General features: G+C 40.2%; 1 protein-coding gene across 2 annotated transcripts in view; it reads left to right on the top strand.

Annotated features, from left to right (window-relative positions):
- Positions 1-3220: 3220 nt before the first annotated feature.
- Positions 3221-21481, top strand: part of chrna1 (cholinergic receptor, nicotinic, alpha 1 (muscle)) — a 28489-nt gene continuing 10228 nt past the window's right edge. Inside the window, exons 1-4 of one of the 2 annotated variants that reach the window (XM_060827929.1) lie at positions 3221-3475; positions 5364-5506; positions 9908-9952; positions 10127-10236. In XM_060827929.1, the coding sequence (XP_060683912.1) occupies positions 3418-3475; positions 5364-5506; positions 9908-9952; positions 10127-10236 (356 nt within the window). In that variant the 5' untranslated portion in view covers positions 3221-3417. The remainder of the gene's footprint in view (positions 3476-5363; positions 5507-9907; positions 9953-10126; positions 10237-21481) is intronic. The other variant, XM_060827930.1, reaches the window with a different exon arrangement.

Below are 21481 nucleotides of genomic sequence, written 5' to 3'. Positions count from 1 at the left end.
GTATCTCCAGCATTTTCTTTTGTTATTATTTAAGAGCAGAAGCAGACATTATTATTTGGCAGAGTTGTTATTAACTATGCAGCTAAAGGTAACTGATGTCCAGAGCCTGTGTGTAGTGTGGACTCAGGGATATCATGCATTGAGTCAGGGTTAGGGTTAAAAGAGTTAAAAAACCATGTTTACTGAGGACTCAGGGTAGCTGTGGGGCCCTTATAGCTCATTACAGCTGAGGAAGGGAGGTGAAAAACTGAGCAAAGTTATTCATCAGGAAAAAAATACGAGGGTCAGTTTTAGTTTGGTGAAGCTTACTGCTATTGAAGTGCTAGAGTTATGCTCATGATTAAGTACTACAGTCCAGAGGACTATATACTTAGGGAAGGATGGTGACTGACCAGAATTGGAGTAGTTGTTAAGGCACTCCATGACCAAAAAGCTCTCTTCAGACATTTTCAAGACTATATTGACAATGGTGAAGAACTTAATCCCTTATGAAGTTTAATGAGATTTGGTGACAATATGCCATCAACATCTGGGGGAATTGCTGAGAAATCCATGGGATTCATCCAAATGTTCGCTATGGAATGTTCTTTACAGAATATTCCACATATTTGGCAAAATAATTCTGGCTATTAGAATGTAAGTAATGTATCGATTGTAGGTTTTATCATTGTTTCAACATTATATTGTGAAGCTTATTGTTGTTTGTTCAAAAGTATGGAACTTTGTCACTTTATTCTCTAAGTAAGCCCCTTGGGTTTCGCACTTTATCAACTTTAAAAATAGCTACTGCTGATTTTTGGACAGACCATAATAGAAATTTGGTGATTCTGCCTGGGATCATAACAGAATTAAAAAGATTCCTGTTGTTGATACTATGAAGGAAGTGGATTCTTCTGTGATCCTTGCTATTTGCCACACATTGTGAGAAAGTGAACTTAGAGTTTGTGCAAAGGTATGGTGTTAACTGATGATGCCTCTTTACAGTGCCATAGCCCTGATACCCAATACACAGAATGTTCTCAAGTCCAAAACACTCAACCAGCAGTTCCCAATTCTATCATACCTTGCTGCATTCCTAGCACCCCCTCCAGTGACCTATCTCTCCCAGTTGCAGTGTGCCAGCTTCTCTTCCTTAATTTACCTACATTAAGGAAGTCTGAGTATATGAAGGACATCACCTAGCAAGTGGTTAGTAGCTGATATACCAGAGATGGGAAATGTTACAAGGATATTATAACATTCAAAGTTGTCATTAAGGTATAAAAGCAGAAATTTCTTGACATGCATGGAGTGGTCAACAGCAAGCTGCTGTTCCCATGAAACTAACTGTAGAGCAACACAGACTGTCCTGAAACTTAGGGTAACTTGCAGCTTGTGGGTTCCTCACCACAAATTGCTAGGTTACTTACATTACAAATAATAATGTGCATGTTAAACATTCTGTTTTTGTGTTCATAACTTTGTTTTAGTATTTCCTCAGATAGTTTGCTCTCAAACCTTTAAGGTGCCTTTTTCAAAAATGTAGCCTAGACCCTAACTTTGCTAGTTGTTTTAAGCAGGGTGCATTGTGGATATTCTAGGAATGATTCAGCTGGTCAAACCACTTAGTTTTAAACAAAACAGAATTTATTTACAAGATAATTGAATAAAATACAAACAAAAGAGAACAAAATATATAATAACATAACCTATCCAAAAACCAACAGATTATCCCAAATTAATGATGCAGTTCCAAATACTTTCAATAATCCCCGTAAATACCCCTTGGCAAAGAAAGGTAAAAACCAAACACAGGTGCTTCCAGGAGAGATGACAGAGAGACTAAGGATCAGCATGGACCTTTTGTTTTGGATCCAGCAGCTTCACAATGATTGTTTGTTAAAAACTAAACCAACTAGAGAAAAAAAGTGAGCTGGGAGAACTGGCCACTCCCCTTTCATTGTACAAGTGCGTTTTTAAAACTTGAAAGCCTTTTTCTGAGGCAATATCTGTTAGCAATAATCAAACTGGCTCTAAAGGCCTTCAAACCTAGACTTTTAGAAATCACTACTTTTACAAGCCAAGACAGCATAACCTTGTTAAAGGACTAGCATTGTCACATCACAATGTAAAAACATTTATCTAAAACATTGTTTTATCATAGGACATTGAGCAATTCTAACAAAGCTTAACACCATTCAGACCAAAGTAAAATTACACTTTCATTATAGCACGACAACTGGTGTTGATTTAACCTGTGTGTCCACCTGCCTCAGGCAAGGGATGAGGCCTTCATGGTCACCTCAGCCAGTAAGGGATGGTGTTGTTAGCACCATTCTACAGCTAGACAGTTCACTGAGCTAACAGTCTTCTTCTGTTTGCCCATCCATCACATTAAATATTCACAGCCTTCACACTGGCATACAATGCCAATAGTGTGTTCAAATGCTATCAAGTCGTCACCATAGAGGGAGATGAGTGGTAATTTAACTTGAGGACCACCATACCTCTGGTGAGGAGAGATTTTCAGAGGGAGAGTCATTCATGGTAACTTCAGCCCATGTAGGGATCGAGCCCATCCTGTTGGTATCACAAATCAACTGTCCAGACATCTGAGCAAAATCAACCCCTGCTTCACCTATAAGACACATTTCAATAACTTCCCAAGGTTTTCTCAACAACTTCCAAATCTATCTAGGTTCCAGAAAACAAGGTCAAGAGATGGATGAGAATACCACCAGCAGCAAGCTCCCCTCCATCTTACTTACTTGGAGACACATTGTCATTTCTCCTTTGTTGCTAGGTCAAAATCTTGGAACTCCATTCCAAACCCTGAGCCAAAGGTCAGACCATTCTGACACAACAGTTGGGAAATTCAATATTTCATAAACAAGCGTATTATTAGTTGGAATATTTACTGCATCATAATTTGTAAGATAAGTAAATTGATATTCAGTTCATACTTATGATATAGAAACACTTATCACTGAAAAAAAGGAATAAAACCAACCCACAGCACTGCACTTCTCTGCCAATTGTCTAATTAAACTGTACAAAACTATTGCATCTTATATTAAACAACGAGAACATTGTGGAAGAAATGCAGTAGTTCAAAAAGGGAATGGACAATAAATGCTGGTGTCGCCAATGATGTCCATATCTCAGTACATGAAAAAGATAGAAATAAACAGGATGTGGTGGTGTGTTTTGACTCCCCAGCCTCCTGCTATCAGCTGTCACTAGACAGGTGCCATAAGAGCAGAGTCGAGGGGGAATGGACAGTTGTAAACGCAGCATTCCCAACTCCACTCTTCACTAACAAAGGACTGTTAGTCAATACTCAGAAATCCAGAAGAGCCAGCAAATCTCCAAGTACTGTAAAGTGTTACAAGAGATAGAGTGGATTGAAAGGTGAATTGTCCAACTGGCAAGTTGAGAATGACTCCGTGCATAGATCTGCACTTCGCATTGATGATCCTTTTATTATCTTTTGAAGGTAGGTCTTCGACTCCGCCAGTTAATTTTGTTGAATTGAGAATTACCCAGTGTCTTCGCTGTTTGATATAAAAGGCTATAGTTCTGTACAATTTAGTTAGACTATTTGGCGGAAAAGAACAGTGCTGTGGGTTGGTTTTATTCCTCCTTTTCTGTGATAAGCATCTCTATATCCCAATACGAACCGAATATCAATTTCCAGTATTACAAATTGCGAAGTTTATGTGAAGTTCTGACTAAGATGCAGGAAATATTTCCCCGACTTTTGGTGAATACGTTTATGAAAGGTTGAATTTCGGGGGCGACTGTTGTATCGGAATGGTCTGATTTTTGGCTCAGGGTTTTGGAATGAGGAATATTTAGCCAAGGTCACTTTCTGGAGTGCGGCTGTCGGTCAGGAGTGTTGCGGGATCAGCATTACACAGCGGAAATAGTAGTTCAATCACGGCAACAGCAATAACCTTGGAATGGGCTAGGACGGCCTGTTACCTTCAGCGGGTTTAGAACCTTTTTTTAAAAAAAGGAATGGGCTAAATCTGTCAACTCCTCGATTCACTGAAGTAGTCATATATTATCCAAACAAAGAAAAGCCAGCGTGAATTAATAGAGGTTGTATGTAAGGTTATGCTCCCTTTTATTTAATTACATTCAAATCACTTTGTTCCTTATCCTTGTTTGTAAATATGGCAGTTAAGATCATTGACTTTGGAACTTCTATAGATTTTGTTCTTCAAACTTGGTATGATCGCTGACACAAAAGTTAGAATGCTTTTATAAGCATGTAATTACAATCGCAAATACCTTGGTGGATACAGTGCAGCTGTTTGAGATTTTTCAAATACCTGACATGTGGGGTAATGTGCCCCTATAATTCTTCATGCATGTGGTGCTAAAAATATTCCAGCAAATGAAAATATACTGCTTCTCTGTAAAAAATTTATAGAAAAAATATTATGTACAAATGTTCGTTACAATCATTTTCAAATTTATATTGAAAGCCTGTGCGATGTTAACATTAAGCTGCAAGAATTTTAAATTATTAGTTACATTTTCGATCTGCTTTTAGCACTTACTTAAAATATAAAATATGCAAAGAAACGCAATGTTCATAACCTATATCGATGAACTTGGCAGAGCTCAGAATTAAATGACATCAACAGCATGTTAAGACAGTGTTAGAACGCTATTTGGTGGACAATTAAAACATCTCTGCTTGTTTAAAAGAAATCTTCTAAATATTGTAAAACGCCACCGTTTGGATAACATAATCTTGAAGTGATATAACGTTTCTAGACACCGGTTAGAAAGCTCAAATAAACGGCGTAACTACAGTTTCCACGATTTCCATTTGGGGATTCAGATTATCTTCGGGTTAAAGCTGCAAGGGGAAATTGGGGAACATTAGTTGTAGATGTTGAATTTGACTCCCAACTAATAATTGATCTAAATGACTGCAGTCACATATAATTGCCCTGTTAAAGATACTGAGCAATAGAATCTGAGTGGAAATCCATAACCCTACTACTGCGGATTAGACACTGAGATCAATTCAAACTAAAATCCAAGTGCTATTTTGACACGAGAGCGATTGGGAAATATCAATGTCGGGTGCTCACCTACTGCTAGCCCATTTCAGAGTACATCAACAAACACAATTGACCAAAGACTAGCATCTCACTTAATTTTTTTTTAAATGGAATGAGGAATAAGTAAGTTGCAGTAACAGGAGAAAATATGGAGAAAGAAAATGGTGTATAATAGTGATGTTAAATTTACAATTTTAATGGATCAGTTTTTATACTTGAGCTGGTGTGGTTTCAAAGAGGGCTCCAGGTGTTCAGTGATGGTAGAAACCTTGCAAAACCCATTTTTATGTCGTGTTTTCTCAGGACTGGTGCTGGGTTCTGAACATGAGACGAAATTGGTGGCTAAATTATTTGAAAACTATAACAAGGTGATTCGTCCAGTGGAGAGCCACGATCAGTCAGTTAACGTCACAGTGGGACTGCAGCTCATTCAGCTCATCAATGTGGTATGAACCAAATACACTTCTCTATTTAAGAAAAAAGATAATTCTCCACATTTACCGGATTCCCCTTGACCACACTTCTTACAAACAATCCTCTTACTGCAGTACTTAACCTGCTTAAAACTAGTATTAAAATTAAGAGCACAACAAAATAGGAAACAAACCCAGCAGAATGGACCTGAAACTAAGTTAGAATGATGTCATACACCTTTACAATCATATTAGGTTTCCGAGCTAAGTTTACAAGCTATTGGATTTGTTGTCAACTGTCAGTGGTTGGAACTGTGAAGGAGGCAAATTCCATTGGAGTCTCTTGATCTTTTGTCATAACTTGGGTGACCTGTGGAACCACTAGAGAAACAGTACAACACTTGTACAACAAAATAGATAAATTCTGAGGAAAGTCTATCGATATTTAATGCTAATGTCTCTCTTTGAGACCTTTGTGCTGGCAGTGCAGCATTGCTGTTAGATCTACTCCCATTTTAATTGTTATTCTGCCAGACTGATGATGCAGTGGATGCCCCTACTACCACATTGCCTAATATAATTGAACAAATTCCTCTATAGTATGCAGGAATCATGCTGGAACACACCTAACATCATTAAGAATTTGAACTCCTGGGATGTATGTCAAGGTTAGAGCAGAGTTGGAGGGGCAGGAAGAAGTCTACCATTATTACCACTCCAAAACGTAAAATTTAGTTCAGTCAGTCCAGTGTCAATGAGAGTCTGGCTTAATTGTTGCCTATTACCTAATTTACTTAATTTTATTGGAGAAGTATGAGCGTACCAGCTGTTAGAGGCAGGGCATGAATGGAAGCACTGGGATAGAATCATAGAGTCATAGAGATGTACAGCACAGAACCAGACCTTTTGGTCCAACTTGTCTGTGCCAACTAGATATCCTAAACTAATCTGGTCCTATTTGTCAGCACTTGGCCCATATCCCTCTAAACCCTTCCTATACACATCCAGATCCCATTTAAGTTTTATAATTGTACCACTCTCCACCACTTCCTCTGGCATCTCATTCCATACACGCACCACCCTCTGCATGAAAAAGGTCCCCCTTAGGTCCCTTTTAAATCTTTCCCCTCTCATCCTAAACCTATGCCCTCTAGTAACTGACCTGTTGCGAAAATCAAACTAGGAAACCTGAGTGGGAGGTACCTTGCCCATTCTATGGGACACCATGAGATCAGGGGAGGACGTAATAGCTGCACATCCACACGGTTGCAGGAACCTGAAAGTAGAAAACAATGACAAGCACCTGGGTTGTTCTCTGTCTCCTAAATCCCAAGGGGTGATGATCACTTGTTTTTCATTTTAACTCTTAATTTCCTGTGGATAGATTACTGCAAATGGGGGCAAATCTGCAAATAATGAGCAAGAAGAAAATACTAACAAGCAAGAAAGGAGCAGGAGAGATATTGCTTCCTCCTACAGACTGTAAGGATGATGATGAAGGAAAGGTTAAACTACTCATAACTTCTCTGAATCTACATCTTACTTCATGCTGCTTTGCTAAAATTCAGTTCAGCACATCCCTGTGTCACTTGCATCCTTGATGTCACTCTCTAGTTCAATCAGGTAAAATGAAATAATGCATGGGAGAATCGGGCGCTGGATGGTATGCAGAACATGAGAGAGCTGGACAGCTGGGCACAGAGGATTTGCCATTTTATCAGCAGAAATTTAGGTAGAGGGCTGTCTGCTATTTCAGATTTATAGAATTTAGAACATGATTGTACTTGCCTGAAATGAAAAATATTTGATAAATCATCACATCTACATATAGGCTCCAAGACCAATTTGCAAAGATGTGTGGTACACAACAGGAGTGAAGTTATAGTTTATGTTCTTCACTTGAATTTTATCAGGGAAAAGTTTTCTTCATTAAAAGTATGAATGGAGTATTTTACAGCTCCACCAAAATTTGGCAGTGATGGCCATCCTGATGTTTTCCTCTAAGTACTCCTATCTAGCAAGCAACTGGGATCCATCTTCTTAGGATTGTGATACACCACAGAATAACTATATGGCACACAAGCTCAAAGTACTGCAAAGCCCATTTAACCTAGTGAAGCACTTCTTTGAGATTGAAGTGTTCATGTCCTGTATATTTTAGTGGTGATGCGAGCCTCATTTGAATTCCCCTGCTATCTGAATGGAATCATCAGAGCTGTAGTAGGATTTGACAGCAGTGGTCCCCCATTGTTTGATATTTCTCTCAGTAAGTGGAAGAACGCTTGGTAAGTCTCATATTGATGTGAAAATTATTTTATTTGTTGTCACAATCAGGGTGTGGAAGCTATTCAGATCGATGAATTTGAGATTATTAATTGTACAAGATCAAAAAAGCAGCATATTAATTTTCCCTGGATCTGGGGAAAGGCAGAAATCTCATACAAATTGCTAGGCCATAACTAGTTGCTTTGTTGTGGTAACAAAGGTGATGAATTCCACAATTCTCCAATTATGTGTGTTGGAAATTTGATAAATGTTTACCTGCATTGCCACCTGACTGACGTTAGAAAGATTACCATGGCTACCTGAAATAATGCAGTTCAATTTCAGAGCATGTTCGATGTGATCATTTTGATATCCACACACCTTTTTCAATGCAATTGCAAGCGCAGGGTACCTTGTCACTACTTTGGTAAAGCATACTGTTCTAAAGCACATTGGACTGATGGTTTCACTGCACACATCTTGTATGCATACTGTCATGAATATCTAGTTCATGGCTTATGTGTTTTAGTGTATCATTTTTAATTTTCAAATGAAATTTTTGAAGAGGTGACCTGTGTATAGGTAAGGGAAAAGCAACTAACTCAGTCTACTTGGACTTCAGCAAGACTTTTGCTAAGGTGCACACATAGCATTAATAGCAAAAGGTAAGAATCAAAGGAATCCAAAGGAATTTGGCAAATTGGATCCAGAATTGACTAAGTAGCAGGAAGCAAAGGGTGATGGTGATGGGGTGTTTTTATGGCTGGAGCCTGTGTCTGGTGGAGCCTCTCAGGGATCAACATTTGGGTATTTGCTGTTTGTGGTATGTATAAATGATTTAGCCTTGAAGGTAGGTGGCTTGATTAGTAAGTTGGTGCAAGATATGAAAAGAGTTATATTACAGGAGGATATGGATAGGGTAGTCAGATGAGCTTGTCAGTGGCAAATGGAATTCAATTTGGATAAATGTGAAGCTATGCACATGGGCAGAACAAACAAGGTACAGGAATACATGATGAATAATAGTACTCTGGGAAGCACTGAGGATCAGAGGGACCTTGGTGAGAATGTCCGCCAATCTCTTAAGGTAGCAGAATCGATAGGTAAAATGGTTAAAAAGGCATATTGAGTACTTGCCTTTATTAACCAAAGTACAGAGTTTAAGAGCAGGGAGGTTACTCTGGAACTTCATACTTTGGCCACAGCTAGAGTATTGTGCGTAGTTCTGGAATCTATTATAGAAAGGATGTGATTGCACTGGTGAAGGGGAAGAGGCGATTTACCAGGATGTTGCCTGGGCTGGAACGTTTTTGTTATGAAGAGAGATTGGACAGATTGGAGTTGTTTTCATTGCAGCTTTGGGAACGGAAGGGGGAACATGATTGAGATATATAAAATTATGAATGGCATAGATAGAAAGGAACGTGTATCCTTGGTGGCAGAATCAATTGTCAGGGGCATAGATTTAAGGTAAGGGGTAAGGATTTAGAGGGGATGTGAGGAAAAGAAGATTGACCAGACAGTGGTAGGAATCTGGAACACATTGCCAGTAAGAGTGGTAGAGTCAGAACCTCTCATAACATTTAAGAAGTATTTTGATGTGTACATGCAATGCCAAGGCACCCAGGGAATGGGCCAAGTACTGTAAAATTGGATTAGAACACATTTATCTTTAAAAGATAATCATTTATTATCTTAGCGTTAACAACAAGCAATACAATTTCTGTCAAGCACCTGATAGTAAATTTGACTTGAGAATCATGGGATGCAACAGTCAAGAGCTGTTTTGCTTTGCCTCTTGAAATAACATCACAGTCAATGCATGCATTTTGCCTAACTGTAACACCTGGCATTGTAAACAGTAAAACAATTAAATGCATAAAATTCACTATACGGTTAGAAAAAATATGGTATAGTCAAATGCTACAGAATTGTAGGTATAACATTAGGTGTTATGGAAGGAAGTTTACATTTTAATAAATATTGTGCAAATGTGAACATTTCCTGCTTGAAATAAATGTTATCGTATTTTCAACATTATGTGTAGAAGTTATAGGTTTTGATTCACCTTTTAATGTTAATAGTTATAGAATGGTACATGAGTCTAAAATTAACTTTTTATCAACCCTCTTGCTTGTCTTGACTGAAGTTCTACTATTGTTCCATTAGGATGAAGTAAATCAAATTGTGGAAACAAATGTGCGCCTGAAACAGGTAACAAAGTGGAACAATTGTTTTTATTTGCACAAGTCTGTAATTTAATATTATTGAAACCTTTCTATTAAATGTTTAACTAGATTTGTACTAAAATGCAGTATTTCATTTAAAAAGCTGTGTTTAAGTTGTAGGTTCTTTTAAAGTAACATTTATAAAATGCTTCTTCTTTAGCAATGGGTTGATATGAGACTGCGTTGGAAACCAGAAGACTATGGTGGTACTAAAAAGATCAGATTGCCTTCTTCTGACATTTGGCTCCCAGACATTGTCCTGTACAACAAGTAAGTAAGCAAGTAATATTTAAAATTTATATCTATGTTAGAGACATGGCATCTTGAAGGTTTCACATAACTTGATAGTCCATTACTAGTATTTCTTTGTCAGTACGGCCAATTTTAATTTCATCACCTGAGGGAACCACCCAATTTGAGGATTCATTGCGATTCCTTTTGACAAAGTTTGAGGGAAAGAAGGTCACGCAATGCAACATGGTGGCACAGTGGTTAGCACTGCTGCCTCACAGCGCCAGAGACCCGGGTTCAATTCCCGCCACAGGTGACTCTCTGTGTGGAGTTTGCACATTCTCCCCGTGTCTGCGTGGGTTTCCTCCCACAATCCAAAAATGTGCAGGTTAGGTGAATTGGCCACGCTAAATTGCCCGTAGTGTTAGGTGAAGGGGTAAATGTAGGGGAACGGGTCTGGATGGGTTGCGCTTCGGCAGGTCGTTGTGGACTTGTTGGTCCTGTTTCCACATTGTAAGTAATCTAATCTAATCTAATACAGTGAGAGACAGGAAATTGTGAATAAAATAAGAGTGAAAAGAACACGGGATTGTAACGGACAAGGGAAGTGAGGGACGTAAGAGTGAGAAGGACACAAGCCCATGAGGGAAATGTAACGGTGAGAGAGGTGGGCTGAGATGGAGGCGGCGCTGAAAGGGACAGAGGCATGAGATGAAAATGTGGATGGGAAGGTGTGAAAGATGGGGCTGAAAGACTGAATATAACCCTCTTCTCCCTCTACCACAAGACTTTAGTTCCAAAAACAGAAATTGCTGGAAAAGCTCAGCAAGTCTGGGAGTATCTGCAGAAAGAAATCAGAGTTAACGTTTCAGGTCGAGTGACCTTTCCTCAGAACTGAGACTCAGGTTCCTTTGTTTAACCATTTATTCATACATGCATGGGAAAAGTACATATCCAAAATGGGCAAACCTTTATCATAGGTTTTATGCCATTTTTACAGATAACAAGTTTTTAATTGAATCTTCCTACTAATAATAATTTCCAAACAAAAGGTTACACATGTACTCACCCCATCTCTACCAAATTTGCATTTGCATAGTTCACATTTCAAGTTAATACACATAGTATTATCCAATGATATTCAAACTAATACATGTGATTGTATTATCCAGTCATATTATTACGTGTTTGTACTCTAAATGTTAGTGCGTACCTTGATTACAGAGCACTTATACTGTTTATTCCCCACCTCCTCCCATCAAGGGATTGTGAGGGACAAGGGAGTGTGGAGCATAAGGATTATAAGGTACAAGGGGATGAGACAAACAAGAGGTGTAAGGGGGCATGGAGGGTATGAGGGAGGGGGATTTGAGAGAGGTACATTGGGATGACAGGGACAGGTGAGAGGGGCATGGATGAATGGGATAAAGGGTACAGTATTAAATGACCATTGTAATAATTTAACTCTAATTCAAGCTAAATGTTATCAGTGTTTAAAATAATTAATGAGGTGTTAAGAGTTTAAGCTCTTTGCACATATGTCCTGTTGAGAAGTTAAAGTTTATTGACTTTCACCAGTCTTTGGAACAGATGAAAATCTAACAGGGTGAACAAGTAACATGGAGGATTTTTACTGACCATCCATTTGATTTCTGCTGAGTACACATGGTTACAATCATCACCAGTATTTCACCACAGCATATTTTGCCTCTGCAGTCGGGAACCTATTGTCAGGACTGTGTTCCTGGGGAGACCAAAGTCATCAGAGCTTGTGAATTTGTTTTAAGGTAGTGGTTTTGAAAACGTTAATGCTGAAGATTGCATTCAGTTTTGCCCAATCTGATAATTTTTTGGTGTATCAGAAGTAGTCTGGTACAAGATCCCAGTGGAGACAGATGTGGCATTTCTGGCTACAAATAGTCATTTTAATTTTGCCTAATTAGTTAATTTTTAAAAAATTATTGCTATTATGCAAAAACAACACCTTCATGTGTAACATAAATACTTCCTTTTATTGAGGCATGTCAAAGATTTGCAAAAGCTCAGCAGGTCTGGCAGCATCTGTGAAGAGAAATCAGAGTTAACATTTCTGATCTGATGACCCTTCCTCAGAAAGGTCCTCCATTCTGAGGAAGGGTCACCGGACCAAAATATTAACTTTGATTTCTCTTCACAGTTGCTGCCAGACCTGCTGAGCTTTTCCAGCAACTTCTGTTTTTATTTCTGATTTACAGCATCCGCAGTTCTTTCGGTTTTTATGTCAAAGATTTGGTTGTATTGGGAGGCGTCAGCACTACCACGCTTTCCGGAGTCAAAGATTATTTCTCATGCTTTCATAGGTTTGGAAATGTGAGCGACATCACTGTTGCATGTTTTCAGTACACCCTCACTAATGTCGATACAATCGCTTTGATGGGTCATCATTGCACTTAGAAAGAGTGGCACTCAATGTCATTAAGTAGGAGGAGGGAAGAGAAAAAGACACAGTAGGCAGTACTCCTCAGAGGATGGAGGATAGATACAACCATGTTCAGCTGCGGCAAATACAGAGCCGAAGGATGCACAGGAAATGAGATTTACATTGACTAGCAGTGAGCAATGTGTACCCACATGTCAGAGCTTCCTGAGGCAATAAGGGGATCTTGAATTGTTAATGAGGTGTCGAATCAGCTTGTATGTGCCTTATGTGCAGTAAACAGATTCTGCATGTCACTCTGAAGTAGGTGTGTTGTCTCCCACCATTCCCCAAGCTTTTTCTTTCATTATTAGTGTTAATTATTTTTGAAAATAGTTGCATTTGACACTACCCTGTCTCTGCTCAAGCCTCTACCTTCACAAACTCAGATAATCTGAAAGGTTTGTTATTCTGCTAGACTGTGTTCTCTTCAGTTTTGGAAGAGTTATAGATCTCTGGATTGTAGTTTTGATTCATTTCCTAACAGTGCAATGCCTGTAGATCTTTACATTATCAAGTTCCTCATTGGGTTTGATTCAGCAAGTAATGGTGGACAATTCAATGTGATTCCTACAGTTCCTTCATTTGACTCCCTTTAACTGAATGATATACTATCTATGCTGATTTGTAATGCCTTCCCATTGAAAGCAAATAGACTCCTGCGCACACATTCCCATGACCTGGTAGAGAATACAGGACCCAGCAGTAGCTCTTGTTGTTCTGGTCTGTGAATAGCACATGTTTATCAGTCAGCAGTGAGATTGTTAATATTTTGAAAATCCCAGACCATCATACTGCTGACCAAGTTCTGGGTCTACACTTGGTCATCCCCAAATGTCTCTGATGAGGCTTGTCTAGGACATGCTCCTGAAGGAAAGCTAGAATTATCAGTTATTTATCATATACTAATAAGTCATCCACAATTGTGCTCAAAATACAATTTAATGGCCAACCCACTGGGCCTTTTATCTGACCAAACTTTGACACAAATAACAATGGATCATGAGATATTCCTGGTACCCCTTCTGCTTCTGCCATATTTGCTTCAGCCAGTTGTATTTTACTGACCACTATGTAACCATGAACTGAGTATATAACTCAATTTCAGGTACAAACTAAATATTGTGACTGGTAAGGCTGTTGACCATGATTTTGGAGAGTACATCCACCATTGTCTATGAGTTTCTCTGTACATATGCTATTTTGTAAATGAACTCCTTGAGACAGAGTTCAAATCTCTACATTATTGGAGGGATCCTTGCTGATTCTTCCTTATTCAGAACACAGAGCAGAGATTTATCATCTACTTCTGTAACCACTATCAGACCAAGGGTATAATCTGAAAATCTCTCACAAGCGGATGTAACTGAAAATGCATACAAAAATCCTCAATCAATGCATATTGTGTTTCTGGAAGGACCACCTGCCAAATGGTGACACTTGACCTGAACTCTAAGTCCTTTACATATTTCTCATACTCCCAGCGTGCATTACAACATCATTTTGTAAAGATTTCCCTTGCCCACCAGGGATTTTCATTTTTCTCAGACACTCCAATGCCCATTTGCTGTCCAGCTGAACCCTGAGTTGTTACTGTTCCTGCAGACCACCAACATGCCATGCAATCTGTGTCTTCTTTGAAGAAATTAATTCTTCTTCTCTCACTAATCTGCAATGTGTCTCTTGCTCGGTCTGAAATGCTTTCACCATTGTCTCTAGTTTCTTCTTCATGATTCTAGGCTCAAGAAAGCTCACCATGTTGTATATGCACAAAATCAAGTGTGCACCTCATCATAGGCTAGCTTTACTGTTGCCATCCTCTTGATATGTAGAAATCTGCAGGGTCTAGTATCACTTACTAGTTTAACTAGAAGAGGCTCTTATATTGAATAATTATTAATTAATATTAAAGTAGTTAATTGAATAGTCTCAATTAATTACTGGTTACAGTGATATGAAGACATTGTAAAAGAAATTGAGGAGGACTCGATGTTAATTGTTATGCCTTCAGGATCTTAACCTGTTCTACACACAAGTCCATATGACAACAACATAGCAGATTGTGTTTAAGGCAGTCCTCAGTATGAACCTTTTCAGTTCCTTGCACCCTTAAACAACAGTGTAAAGCACTATAGATCAGGTTTGGAATGCATGAACTTAGGAGAGTTGTTAATATTATGGAGAGCCATTTGGGGCAGTATTTATAGTGGATAAAGGAACAGCACATTAATGTGCATAAAATGCATGCAATGCACTGTAACATGCTTGGATCTATTTTGCTGATGGAGTAAATATGTATGAAATGGATGTTTGCCGTGCCCCAATTTGTGCTCCTCTCCAACATTCTGGAGAGTGCCTTGCCGCAGTCATGGAGAAAAATGAGAGTGCTTCTACTAATAGGATGCCATCACCATCATCAGCCTCTTGGGTCCTTCTGACTAAAAGACTATTCATACCATAGGGCATTTATTGCCAGTGCAGCAACCTCTGTAGGTGTCCCAATTGTGCTACTACGATATAGATATGTGCTACCTGCCAGCTCTATCTCAGCTGCAAACAAGCATAAACTACCAGATTGTCTCCATCTCGTACAAGACAGGGAAGCATCATGCAGAGCTGGCTGAGACCTGAGACCAGGTCAGGCAGAGCACTGAGTGGGACACTAGGGTTTACTTCATTTGTAAGTGGCCATTTTGTTACTTTCTGACCGCTCTGTAAATATTCACGTGAATCCAGATGAACGAATTTCCATCCTTTATTATGAAGTTCATAGAGAAGATTGAAGTGGTGAAACAAAGTTCTTCAAAAGGAGGACAGTGGAACCATTGTATATATCTGCATCACAGTAATGACAGTGGATCTACTCCAGCCTGTATCAATGGAAATGTTTTCATAAGCTATTCAAGGTGAGTACAGAGGCACACGGTCCTTCTGGTTGGAAGGACTCAGCTAAAGTTGCCTGGATGAGATGTTCCCTAATGTTGACAGTATCCTGATGAGACCTTTCAGTCCTACACTTGTCCCAGCCACTTTCCTGCAGGACCTTTTGGCTCTGCAGCTTAATTTTGCTCCTTTATCTTCTCCTCAATTTCCTCCTTGCTTTCCTTCTGTAAGCCCTGTCAGTCCAAGGCCAAGACATCTTGAAGGACCACACCTCCTGGGAGAGCCATGTAGTGGACAGTGAGTTAAACCATTACAAATTGAGAGACTCTTTGCAGCAGACCCTTAATGATTGATCCAGGCACTGGTCACCACTTCAGAAGCCTAATAGCTTGCTTAACGGTTGTACTTGTGAGCAGATGGCTTTGGTTGTGACATTTCTGTGACTTTATCATGTAAAATGAGTCATAAGCCATTTCATCAAGCCAATGTCTCTTAGGACCTATCCAGAGAGTTTGGAGGAGGGTAGAATGAGGAGCTGCAGCATCTAGGACTGCCATAGGAGGAAACTGCCGTGGCAGCGGCTGGAACATTGAGTGCAAAGATGCAGGAAGTTCTTGTTGTTGTCACCGAATTCTACATACTGAGGAAATGAAAATCTTTCTTGTTGCTGAATCTTGTTGGCTACTCTGTCACTGCCATGAGAGCTGCATGGGCACAGTTGATGATGGAAACAAATCCCACTGTACTTTATGTCTGTGTGGTCTCATCAGTTTAACATTGTGTACATTGCTCAGGTTTCACAAATGGGGGTTCAGTAACCTGTGGATTCTGTGATGTGCTGACACTTGAGATGCCAATAAGGTCCTTGAAAGATACCAAAGATGAATAAGTTCAAGTCACAATGATTGCCATCATTGCAGGGCCTAGCAAGTGGTACTGAGAGGTGTGACATCTTCCGCAATGAGGGCAAAAGTCTGTGATATCAGCCAGGATGGGTGCAGTTTTCTGTAGCACTGATGCTCTGACATGCCCAGGTAACATTGTCTTTGCAGTATATCATATACTACAAACGTGCCACAAATTAACTCACTGCTCCTCATTCCCTCTCCTTTGCCCACCTTATGTCACTGCTGAGGATAGAATCATAGAATTTTATAGTACAGAAGGAGGCCATTCAACCCATCATTCCCGAAAGATCTACCTAGCTAGTCCTAGTCTCCAGCCCTATCACTGCAGCCCCTAACTTTAACACTTCGAAACCTCCTATGGAATCCATCTGCACCACTTTCCCAGGCAACACATTCTAAATCCTAACAAGGCCCAGTGTTGCTGAACAAAGGGATCTAGGGGTGCAGGTGCATAAGTTCCTTGAAAGTGGAATCTCAGGTAGACAGGATGGTGAAGAACACATTTGTCACATTCGCCTTCATTGGTCGGTGCGTTGAGTATAGGAGTTGGAGCATCATGTTATGGCTGTACAGGGCATTGGTGAGGTCACTTTAGAATACTGTTTACAATTCTGGTTGCCCTTTTACAAGAAAAATATTCTTAAACTTGAGAGGGTGCAGAAAAAACTTTCAAGGATGTTGCCAGGACTGGAGGGTTTGAGTCATAGGAAGATGCTGAATAGGTTGGAGCTATTTTCCCAGGAGCATCAGAGGCTGAGGGGTGACCTTATAGAGGTTTATAAAATCATGAAGGACATTGATAGAGTGAACAGCCAAAGTCTTTGTCCCAGGGTGGAGGAGCCCAGAAATAGAGGGCATAGGTTTAAGATTTAAAAGCCATCTGGATGGATATTTGAATAGGGAGGATTCACAGGAAATGAGATTTACATTGTTCACTGCTAGTCAATGTGTACCTACATATCAGAGCATCAGGTGGGTTTAAACTAATGCAGCAGGGGGATGAGAACTTGAATTGTAGTTCCAGTGTACAGGAGGTTGAGGGTAGTGAGGTCAGGGTCAGGTTTACAAGGTCACAAGAGGGCACCGGCAATCAGGATGTTGGTTTGAAATGTGTGTACTTCAATGCCAGGAGCATCTGGAATAAGGTGGGTGAACTTGCAGCATGGGTTAGTACCTGGAATTTCGATGTTGTGGCCATTTCAGAGATAGTGCTCAAGGAGAGACAGAAATGGTTATTGCAGATTCCGGGATGTAGATATTTCAGCAAGGATAGAGAAGATGGTAGGAAAGACGGTAGTGTGGCATTGTTAATCATAGTATTACAGAAAATGGGGTAATGTTTGAGGACTCATCCACTGAGGTAGTTTGTGCTGAGGTTAGAAACAGGAAAGGAGAGGTCATCCTCTTGGGAATTTTCTATAGGCCTCCAAATTGTTCCAGGAATGTAGAGGAAAGGATAGCAAAGATGATTTTCAGTAGGAGCGAGAGTAACAGGGTAGTTGTTATGGGAGACTTTAACTTCCCCAATATTGACTGGGAATCCTATAGTTCAAGTAGTTTAGATGGGTCAATTTTTGTTCAATGTGTGCAGGAAGGTTTTCTGACACAGTATGGAGACAGGCCAACAAGGGGTGATGCCATATTAGGTTTGGTACTGGGGAATGAACCCAGCCATATGTTAGATTTGGAGGCAGGTGAGCACTTTGGCGATAGTGACCACAATCCGATTATGTTTAGATTAGCAATGGGCAGAGATAGGTATAGACTGTGGGGAAAGAGGTACAACTGGGGGAAAGGCAATTATGATGCAATTAGGCAAGATTTAGGATGTGTGGGATGAGGAAGGAAAATGCAGGAGATGGACAGTCTTGAAATGTGGAGCTTATTCAAGAAACAGCTATTGCGGGCCCTTGATAAGTATATACCTATCAAGCAGGGAGTAATTGTTGAGAGAGGGAGCCATGATTTACTAACGAAGTTGAAGCTCTGGTAAAGAGGAAGAAAGCTTATGTGAGGATGAGGCATGAAGGCTCTGTTAGGGGGCTTGAGAGTTATAGGTTAGCCAGAAAAGATCACAAAAGAGGACTAAGAAGAGCCAGGAGAGGATATGAGAAGTTGTTTGTGGATAGGATCAAGGAAAACCCTAAGGTCTTCTATATGTATATCAGGAATAAAAGAATGACTAGACTAAGATTCCAGAAGAAGGGCTTATGCCCGAAACATCGATTCTCCTGCTCCTCGGATGCTGCCTGGCCTGCTGTGTTTTTCCAGCACCACATTTTTCAACTCTAGACTAAGATTAGAGCCAATCAAAGATAGTAGTGGAAAGTTGTGTGTGGAATCTGAGGACATAGGGGAAGTGCTTAATGAATACTTTTCATCAGTATTCACATTGGAAAAGGGCAATGTTAGTGAGAATACGGAGATCCAGGCTACAAGATTAGATGGGATTGAGGTTGACAAAGAGGAGGTTTTAGCAATTTTGGAAGATCTGAAAATAGATAAGACGCCAGAGTGGATGGGTTTTATCCTCAGATTCTCTGGGAAGCCAGGGAGGAGATTGCAGAGCCTTTGGCTTCGATCTTTATGTCAGCATTGTTGTCAGGAATAGTGCCAGATGACTGGAGGATAGCAAATGTTGTTCCCTTGTTTAAGAAGGGGTATCGGGACAACCCTGGTAATTATAGGTCAGTGAGCCTTACTTCAGTTATGGGTAAGGTGTTGGAAAAAGTTATAAGAGATAGGATTTATAAAAGTCTGGAAAGGAATAATTTAATTCGGGATAGTCAACATAGTGTTTTGAAGGATAGGTTGTGCCTCACTAACCTAACTGAGCTCTTCAAGAAGGTGACAAAACAGTGGATGAAGATAAAGTGGTTGATGTGGTGTATATAGTCTTCAGTAAGGTGTTTGGTAAGGTTCCATATGGTAGGCTATTGCACAAAATAAGGAGTATCAGGATTGAAGATGGCTTAGCAGATTGGATCAGAAATTGGCTAGCTGAAAGAAGACAGAGGGTGGTGGTTAATGGGAAATGTTCATCCTTGAGCTCAATTACCAGTGGTGTGCTGCAAGGATCTGTTTTGGAGCACTACTGTTTATCATTTTTATAAATGATCTGGATGTAGGTATGGAAGGATGGGTTAGTAAATTTGCAGATGACACTGAGGTAGATAGATTGTGGATAGTGCTGAAGGATGTTGTGGGTTACACAGGGACACAGATAAGATGCAGAGCTGGGCTGAGAAGTGGCAAATGGAGTTTAATGTGGAAAAGTGTGAGGCAGTTCAATTTGGAATAAGTAACAGAAATGCAGGGTACTGGGCTAATGGTAAAATTCTTGGCAGTATAGATGAACAGAGAGCTCTTGGTGTCCAGGTGCATAAATGTTGTGGTTCTGTTCGCCGAGCTGGGAATTTGTGTTGCAGACGTTTCGTCCCCTGTCTAGGTGACATCCTCAGTGCTTGGGAGCCTCCTGTGAAGCGCTTCTGTGATGTTTCCTCCGGCATTTGTAGTGGTTTGAATCTTCTGCTTTCGGTTGACAACTGAAAGCGGAAGATTCAAACCACTGTAAATGCCGGAGGAAACATCACAGAAGCACTTCACAGGAGGCTCCCTAGCACTGAGGATGTCACCTAGACAGGGGACGAAACGTCTGCAACACAAATTCCCAGCTCGGCGAACAGAACCACAACAACGAGCATCCAAGCTACAAATCTTCTCACAAACTTTGAGGTGCATAAATCTCTGAAAGTTGCCATCCAGATTGATAGGGTTGCTAAGAAGGCACATGGTGTGTTGGTGGTTGTTGGTAAGGGGATTGAGTTTCAGAGCCACAAGGTCATGCTTTAGCTGAACAGGTGTGGCCTTAACAGTGTCTTGGAATATTGCATGCATTTCTGATTACCGCATTTTGGGAAGGATGTGGAAGCTTTGGAAAGGGTTCAGAGGACATTTGCTAGGATGTTGCTTGGTATGGAGGGATGGTCTTATGAAGAAAGGCTGAGGGAACTCAGGCTGTTTCCGTTGGAGAGAAGAAGGTTGAGAGGTGGCTTAATAAAGACGTATAAGATAATCAGAGTTAGACAGGGTGGACAGTGAGAGCCTTTTTCCTCAGATGGCGAAGGCTAACATGAGGGTACATAGCTTTAAATTGAAGGGTGATAGATTTAAGACAGATATCAGGGGTAGTTTCTTTACTCAGAGAGTGGTAGGGGTGTGGAATGGCCTGCCTGCAACAGTAATAGACTTGCCGAATTTAAATGGGCATTGGTAATACATATGAAGAGGGGCACCAGATGAATTTCGCTGGTCGGCGCAACATCAAGGGCTGAAGGCTCTGTACTGAGCTGTAATGTTCTATGTTCTATGTTCCATGCTCAATGTTCTATTAACTTATTTTTCTTTTTTTTTAATCTTATCCCATATTATGGCCACCATCAGTTTAGCCAATATTGATGTCAAGCTGACAGGTCTGTGGTTTCCTGGGTTATCCTTTATCCGTTTCTTAAACAATAGGATGTTGATGCAGATCGGGCGACTGTAATTCCAACAATAGTTATTGCCATTCCTCTACTCAACTGAACTCATCATAATTCCTCGTGCTCAGCCTCATGATCCCTGGAGGGTTGCAACCCCATCCACTGTCTGACATATATAGACCACTCTGATACATTGACACATCCATAAGTATTTGCATATCACTGGCAGAAATTTTACTTTCGGACATGCTTTCTTGAATGGGTCAAACGTGTTGTTACCTCTTTGTACTTGAGCAGTCCTTGGTCCTTTGTCCAGTCTGTGTGCCCCACCAAAAAATCCAGTAAACCCCTAACAAGCTGATAGTAAATTCATTAATATGGTTAAGGCATCATTTCCAAATCAGAGGCATTTCCACAGCCTGCCTTTATCTATCCTGAGCAAAATCACCAGTGGCAGGAACCTTGACGTACAATCAGCAGGCCAGCTGTTCATATTAATTTTTATACCTGAGTCCTTCTGTACTTGCCCCACTGGGACCTAAATCTCCAATCCGTCT

The sequence above is a fragment of the Hemiscyllium ocellatum genome, chromosome 7, assembly GCF_020745735.1.
Source record: "Hemiscyllium ocellatum isolate sHemOce1 chromosome 7, sHemOce1.pat.X.cur, whole genome shotgun sequence".
NCBI lineage: Eukaryota > Metazoa > Chordata > Chondrichthyes > Orectolobiformes > Hemiscylliidae > Hemiscyllium > Hemiscyllium ocellatum.
This window is presented reverse-complemented; position numbering and strand designations above follow the sequence as displayed.